General features: G+C 43.0%; 1 protein-coding gene across 1 annotated transcript; it reads right to left on the minus strand.

Moving 5' to 3' along the window:
* Positions 1-767: 767 nt before the first annotated feature.
* On the minus strand, positions 768-6,861 carry LOC110869685. Its single transcript, XM_022118919.2, has 9 exons — positions 6,678-6,861; positions 6,312-6,587; positions 5,982-6,071; positions 4,700-5,409; positions 4,031-4,634; positions 2,506-3,900; positions 2,283-2,423; positions 1,352-2,173; positions 768-1,258 (listed from the first exon to the last, which is right to left on the minus strand). Exons 1-9 carry the CDS (start codon positions 6,859-6,861, stop codon positions 768-770), a joined length of 4,713 nt encoding a protein of 1,570 aa, XP_021974611.2.
* Between the last annotated feature and the right edge of the window lie 1,781 nt (positions 6,862-8,642).

An 8,642-nucleotide genomic window follows, 5' to 3' on the forward strand; every position in this document is an offset into this window, starting at 1 on the left:
TTCTTGGCATAATCTGGGGCAATCCAATGTCAACACATTTAGCAACCTACAGAACGCTAAGGAAGCATATAAAACAATTTTTTTTTATGCATAATTAGTAGCAATCTATATACATATCCCCTATATGCAGATAATATATATATATATATAGGCGCACATATTTATATATGCATAGTAAGGGCAAATCAAACTCATACAATCCAACCTCAACACATTTAGCAACCTTGAGGATCAACGACGTCGCTATATTGACCAGCCTAAATGATTGAAATAGTTGCGGGCACGAAAGCGTATGACCCCCCCCCCCAATGACAGCTGGCAACCGTGGCCCAAGATGCGTTTGTGTAAATGTGTTCAAACCAGCAACAAACAACAGTTTTTGAATCATCGGTGCCTTTTCTTCCTAAAATATACAAATAAACCAATCAGCACATGTATCGGAATAAAATCAACAAACAAAAAACTAAGAAATTAAAAAGACTATCAGTTTTCAAAATTTAATGGAAGCTATAAAGACTTACATTCCCACCACCCGTGGCGTATAAATAGCTGTTGCGTTGGCGTTACTGGCAGAATATGGGGATAGTTGGTCGTCGGAGGGCAGATGCATAATACTCAACGTGGTACGTATATAGTTGTTGTGTATGGGACAGAACAAACAAAAAAATGGGTTTAGGGTATGCATCAATTATTATGTTGGATTAACAGCAATAAAGGCGATAAAAGTTTCTTGGTGGTCCAAAAAATTACGGTATGGCAAGTATGGTTTATTGTGTCTGATCTGATGTCTCCAAATTGTTAAACGTTTCTTTATAAACGATGTTTCTAGTATGGTTTTTCATGCTACCGTTGCCATCCCCGACGATGACAATCTTTAAACCTTCAGGTGTCGTAACCCTTGAAAGCGTGACATATAGCTGACCATGGCTAAACACAGGTCGGGGCAAATACAGACCAACGACTTTTAATGATTGGCCTTGACTTTTATTAATGGTCATTGCATAGCATGGTTTCACTGGGAACTGGCGTCTTTTCATAATAAATGGCCATTTTGATTTCGTGGATGAAAGCGTTATCCTCGGTATTAATGCAGTATCTCCAAGGTTAGACCCAGTAAGTATTCTAGCCTTGATAACAAATTTCCCAAGGTCTGTGATAATAAGGCGGGTGCCATTACATAATCCTTGCGAGGGGTTCACATTTCTTAAAAGCATGACAGGGAGGCCTTCTTTTAAATGCAAAGCGTGCGGTGGCATACCTGACAATGTCAAATAATTAAAGAATTTAACTGGACACATTTTTTTTGTCTGTAACTAATATTTTAGTGCCGGGGGGGGGGGTGGGGGGGTACCTGGGAATGTCAAAGAGTTTAGGAATTCAGACGGATAGAGTTGTTCCTGTTCTAATACATCCGTGGATGCGCGACATCTCTCATCAGAACTCTTGTAGGTCTTTGTGGTCCGTCTCAGTTGTGCAAACATGTAATCATTGATTTCGTCCGCGTCTATATTGCGCGGGGTTAGTATTGCTCTTTCACATAAAAAATCTTCATCGACCTGCCTTTCTGTAAACGACGGGAAGACAGCGTTAACAATCGATTCCACAGGAAGGCCACAACCATCTACGATGAACCTGGTGGGTATCTCGATCCAGGTTGGCTCATCCTCACCTTCTTTGGTCTTTGAAGGGACAATTCCATCGCCGATTTCTAACAACCATTTGTTGAAACGTTGCCTATCCATGTCTAGCACACCTGTTGAGGTGTATTCGTTGACACGCATACTACGGTGGAGTCTGAAGAGTTTACAACTTTTCCACAGATACGATTTATTTATGCATGCCTGAACAACATCTTCTCTTTTTCCTTTTGGGATGACGGGCAGGATTTGTCTGAAATCACCACCAAGCAAAACAGGCATGCCACCAAACACGCGTTCCCTGTTTGCGTAGGCAGGAAACCCCAAGATATCTCTAAGTGTTTTATCAAGTGCTTCAAAAGCATATTTTTGCATCATTGGTGCTTCGTCCCAGATGATTAACCTTACCTCTTGTAACAGGTGTGCCAATTGGGTATTTTGTTTGATGGCACACGTGCTATTCTGAAGTAATTCTAAAGGGATAGCGAAGCGGCTATGAGTTGTCCGGCCACCGGGTAATAGAAGGGACGCGATACCTGATGTGCAGAGATAGGTAAAGTGAGTAAAAAATGGAGTTGCGTACGCGACCACATACATTATGTTGCACGAGAATAATAATAGAACATTTCAAAATTATTTTTTTACCTGAAGATGCAACCGCAAGGGCAATCATGCCCATAGATCTTAAGCGTGACATAATGGCTTTGTACAGGAACGTCTTGCCTGTCCCACCCGGACCATACACGAAATAGAACCCGCCTTTTCGGGTGGTAACAGAATCAATGACTGTGTCGTATATGACCGTTTGTTTCGTTCAGTGATGCATATAATCGATCGTGTTCGCCTGTCATCTTTTTTTTATTGTAACTCAACTCTTCCCTAATTAGACGATTATCCATCTTATCGAGGAGCGACGTATCCGATTGGGGCATATCTGTGAAATCCGATAACGATTTTCCATTTTTCTCCAATAGTTCATTTAGTTCGATCAGGCAGTAGTTCTTAAGCTGGTCGTCTGATAAATGTAACCCTGGGAACATGAAGAGCCTACGTTTCAGGTACAAAATATCATCAGATAGTATCTCCCAATTTTGTGCCCACAGTTGCGCCGGGCGATTCACTTCGCAAAACAACAACATCGTAACAAACAATTCCCGTAGTTGGGAACCGGACGCCCATAATTTAGCCTCTGACAGGGCGTCATTCCACTCCTTGTCATCATTAAGCAAGCCATACGCATAGCAGGCTTCTTTGAACGTTGCATATACCACTCCGTCGACCGTTTTTATTTCTTCGAAACTCCGAGGCCCTCTCACAATTCCCAACAACATTCTTAGATAATACTTTGGCCCAGCTGCTGGATTGCAATACACAATCCGCCCAATGGCTGTCCGCTCCAACCGCGTTTTCCATACCTTGTTATCCTCTTGCCACACATACCTTGTTAGTATCTCGGCGTACGTTAACTCTCTTGCCGCTTCATCTCTGTTGTTTAGCGCAAACCATTGGGTGAACATCGTGTCTCGTATCCCGTCCCGGTTTAACAGGGCCGGCAAGCTGTCTGAATCACGTAACGTGAGCAGATGTTGATTAGGTGTATGGAACGTTAGTTTCATGACGGATGGGAATGAGTAATGTATAGGAAATGCAAGCATTCTCCACACAGCTCCACATGGCGATAAGTACCGGCAATCCAGATAGTTTTTAATCTCATCAACCTTAACAATCTGTTGTGTACGCTTTTCACCGTTATTGCCAATGTTTTCCTGAACAACCATTGTAGCCCTGTCTGGCCCCTTGTTTAAGTATTTAAACAGGTATTTAATCGCTCGGGACTGGTTGCACCACTCAACATTGATGTGCGATTCGTACTTTAAGAGGAGGTAGCGGTTGTATGGGACGACAAACCGGTTGTCAAGCTTCGTTTTGCCCTTCTTAAAGAAGATCTTGGTATCTCGTCGGCGATAAACCGGGTAACCGTCTTCGTCAATTGTTGTTTCTCGGTAAAATGGTTTCGGAAAGTGTTTCATGCATTTTCTATCTGTTGTACACGGAGCACTGCGCGCATCATTCCCACATGGGCCGTGCAACATGTAATCTGTTACAGCCTTATAGCCAGATGGATCGTCAATTTTCGATGGGATCTCTGCAGAAATCAAATCATCTATGCCAGCCGGCGTGCGAGACTCGGTAGAATGTTCAAGCCACAACAAAAGGTGCGCGTGCGGTAGGCCTCGTTTTTGAAACTCAATTGTATAAACAGCTGTATATAACCAAGGGAACAAAGATTGAAGTCAGCAAGGGGAAAAGGGGAAAATGAGAAAGTTTAAAAAGGTTAGTATTTGTGGGAGAATTGATAGCAAAAGAAAGAGGCGAGGCATTACAAACTTTACCTGCTTGGCAGCTACCAAAGATTTGTTTCTTCATAATATCTTCAATCAAGGAGGTCAGCTTTAGCTTAAAAACGCGTGATACAACATCTGCACGGTCATGAGACTTTTGTCCTGGTATGAGAGACACCATGTCTTCGATTTCAGGCCATTTTGGGTTAGCTGTAAACGTTACAAACAGGTCGGGGTTCCCAAAAGTACGGCACAGAGCCATGGCGTCTTGGTAATTTTGGATCATATATCTTGGACTGCCCGTAAAGGTTGCCGGTAAAACTATACGTTGCCCGATAGCCTCAGCATTTGTATCCCCACGCGTCACAGCGTCACAAACATTATGATAGAGCTCAACGCGCAGCTCATTTTGGTTATTCCTCATCCAGCGCAACCTTTGTTCTTCGATAGCTGCATATGAGTCAACTAAATACTGTTGGAATAAACGACCGCCTCTTAACAGGGTGATGCCTTCGTTATTGCGATAATGGATTCTGTAGCAGTAGTATTCCCGCATTGTGACACATTGTCGTTTAGTCGCCCGACGACCGGTGTTTTCATGGTAGTGTATTCGTTCGTGAAACCCGGTCTCTCCGTACGGAAACAACAACGGATACTACAAAGGCATGTAAAGCTGATGTAATTCTGATATGCGTTGAAGCGCGCGTGCTTTGTGCTAACGATAACATCACGTGGTTCAGTGTTGTCCCCAAAGTCGTTTGTGATAAGAACAGCAACTTCAGACACATTAGGGCGGTTGTATTGTGGATTGTTTATTATTTGGCCAAGTAAGCGTAGTTGACAATTGTTTCTTTCATTTTGAGTGCACCAGTCACGTGCCATGCGGAAGGCGGTAGCCAAAGGACTGTGGGTGTCTAACATTCTGATGAGGGACGCAACAATTGCTTCATCACATGTGTCGTGACAATGGGTCTGGCCAAACAAAGCAGTTATACGGTTTTTAACTTCGTTTTGCGTGTCGTAGAAATACAGCTGAGCATATCTTGGTTGCTCACCTTCAACTGGCAACATGGAGCCTATTCGGTGGTAGTTCTGCCCACTTATTCGGAAGGTGTATAGGCTTCGACCACTGTTTATAGCATGATCAATCTTTCCCCCAAATGATGTGAAACAGAACATGCTATTGTAAACTCTAATATGTTCTCTGAATCTAAGTGTCTCCGGGTCGTTATAATCAAGTAATGATCTTAATGGTTCAGGCGGATCAAGAAGGCGAGCAAGCAAAACCTTGCCATCCTGGCAGCACGAAGAGAAAGTCGTCCCATCAGACGACTTTGTATTTTTATTCCTCTCTTCATACCACATGATCGCCGCACAATTATGGCACGTGAAGGTTGGACGGCCAAGGCTCTGGTACCTAACATGCGCACCTATGATAGTTGTAACAGGCAAACTTAGCACAACGCACGATTTAGAGTAGCGTATCAAATAGCATAATAAAGCCAGATGCAAAAGGGAACAAAACGTGCATGGCAAGAAACAGGGTCGGAAAATACCTGTTGATGCAAACGCTGCCCTACGTGGGGTGCGAACACGAATACCTGGTAACATATTAAAATATGGCAATGTTACCTTCTGTTTTTTTAGGCCGAGAAGGGCGCAGGCGTGATGGGCCCGCTACGCTTTGGTGAGAATTCCGTGTAGTGCAGGAAATATTGTCTGGAAAAACGTAATAGTTACGGAAATGATAAAAGGATAGTAGTAAACATCGCAGATAACGTTGCAGATCTTGGGCAGATACGGAGGGAGAATATGTTGTTGGTGGACATAAAACAGGCTGCATCTGCACTGCATCGCTCCGCATGGCGTTTTTACCTGTAACATATGTTTAAAAACAACTATTATGTAGGGCTCGTAGCGGGCTGAGGGATAATGTAAGCGTGCAATCTAGAAAGTATGAATAGGCGTACTGCGCCCCAGAGGGACGTTCATGAGGAAATACGGGGGCGACCTTTTATTGATTCTCTTGTGCACACTTTAGCGTCAGTACCAGTGGTCACTGTAACAGTTGGCGGTTGTATTTGAGTGCAACCTGCAAGAGGCACAAAACACGTAGATAGGATAAACACAACATAGTAGGTAGAAAACTTATAAATAACTGACTAAGAAAGTAAATTCCAATCCATTGCATGCGGCTTTACAGCAGCGACATCAAAATTGGAGTGCCTAAACTGTTTGCAGCCTAGTTAGAGTTGTAATTTGAACGGGCACGCATGTCGGTAAGTGGACATTATGGCTAAAAGGTTCCGTTTTTACGAACAGTATAACTAACCTGCGTTGGGGTCAGCAGAGGAAGTAGTTGCATCTATGGTAGTTAGGGTAGGCCCACAGTATGTCACGACCTTCCCACTAAGACCCACATAAGTACGATTTTGTATATGGATAGAATGTTTGCTACCCACGATGCTAGAATCGTTGCAGCTGTTAATCAATGTAAGGCCAAAATATGTTTGTACCTTTCCATCAGGCAACGTATGGGAACAACGACGGGCCTGTATCGAATTACTAACCACATCAGAAGCAGTAGGCCATAACCTGCAAACCTCGTCTTTTATGAGGGAACAGGAAGGGTTAGAATTTAGTTTTTAAAACTCCATATGCGGGGTCGGGGGTAACACTGCAAGTAAAAGTCTCATACCTCTGTTTGTTCCAGCCTGTTCAATCAGTTTTAGACCACAAACGTATTGGACCAACCCGTTAGGCAAACCACGTGAATATGCATGAAAGGCGAAAGAGGCTTCGAGCATCACAAAGGGGCGCACAGCCAGCTGTATGTTGCATACAATGTTACATAATACATCGTCCAAAAATGAAGCATTCATATCTGTCCCCACCGGGGGGTGGGGGGGGGGGGTAAAACAAAGTAAGTTGCTGTCAAGGAAGAGGCACAGTATCTACAGCAAAATAATTCTTAAAGAATGCATGCTAAAGCTGGTGTAAATATTATATTTGTTGTTGGCCGCGCGCCTGTTTTTTTTTTACCAAAATAACATATACAGGCACAGTCGGACAGAAAAGGTCGTATGTGGTTAGGTATTTGTGTAGCTCAAGTCATAATTTGCTTATTTCGTTGTTGTTTGTAATGCAGTCTTCTACGTAAGTGCTCACAAAGGTTGTACAGTGACACGGTCATCGCTTGTATATTTGCATTCATCTATATGATTTATTCAACATCTTAGATAAAAATTCAGGTAAGTCTTATATGATTCCAAAACTTATTTTACGTTGTTCATTGGTATTATTCTATTGGAGTATGCATGATTCCGAACAAACATTTATAGAACCCTTTTACAGTGTTTGGAAGTTATATGTAACTTTAAAGATGTAACAATGGGGTTGGGTAAACGTATTTGGAAGCGTATGTTCCGAGGTGGCATATTATGATCCTATTTGGACTATACCATCCCTTTTTAGGCGGAGTATCTTTATGCGATGTAAATACGTGGCTGAATTGTTTTAATAATTCCAGAGAGACTGGTAAGGCGTGAAAATTACATATATTGCACAATAGTAAAGCAGCACAGTTTTGGTGTGGGCACAAGTCATATATTTCGCCACATTATTTGAATCCATAAAAGAAAAAGTCACAAGAGCGCAAACACTTGAAGAAAATGAGAAATGACCACCGCCATATCAGCGAGAGCCCTTCTTAGCATCCCCACTATTGTCGACCACACTGGTAACATGCGCACGATCAACGGACACCCCCTCATCATCGTCATCCGATTCTTCAAGGTAGCTGCAAAGAAAGATGGAAACGTATGTATTAGCGCAAAGTTCCAACATGTAAACATTTGAAACAGGGGACAATTGGCAGGTGTAACTTACAGTTTTCTAAGCTTGCGTCCAGTTCCGGGTGTCGGAGGCGGGAGGCTCGAACCACGCTTTGGGGAGTCAGATGGTATGGCACCCAAATCCGACGTGACACACTTAACGTTCCCATCTGTATCATCCAAACCAGGGCCGACAATCTTCGCACAATTGAAGCTCTCATATTTTCCATAACGGTAGTATGTGTGGCTCTTTATCTCAAAAGTGTGTTTTGTTCCAATAAGGGATTCGAGGGCGGAGGGTAATATGGGAGCATCTATAGAAGTATCCTGCATACCAAATACAAACCAGAAAAGTTATCGCAGCAATTTCACATATGCTTCAAAACCATCTTGTAATGAGGAGTGCGCATACATTTAGCTGCTCCTCTACCAAGGATTTTGCGGTCCTCTTGACCAACTGCTCAGCAACTTCATCAAAGAGGGTGACAACGGTGCTCATCGTTCCATCAGTTACATCCGCTTGAATCCGAAACCTAGCAGGGTAAAGTAGATCAATAATAATGGTACTACGGGGACAAAATTGTTTGGTGGCGAAGGTAGAAGGGCACCAAATCACCCTGGACAATAAAGAATCATCGCATCATATCGGTAGGGGAACAAAGTCATGAAGTTGGGCATGAGATGTTGAAGTGTATACCTCGTCCTTGGATAGACAACCTTCAATTTGCACGCCTTGCAAATGAAGTAACCACCCTCTCTTGTTAGTCCCCTACGACATTGGCTCCCGGAACACGCGAAAAGATACCAGCTGTTCTTGGTTCTAATAGACG

This window comes from Helianthus annuus, chromosome 3, assembly GCF_002127325.2.
Source record: "Helianthus annuus cultivar XRQ/B chromosome 3, HanXRQr2.0-SUNRISE, whole genome shotgun sequence".
In the NCBI taxonomy this organism is placed as follows: Eukaryota; Viridiplantae; Streptophyta; class Magnoliopsida; order Asterales; family Asteraceae; genus Helianthus; species Helianthus annuus.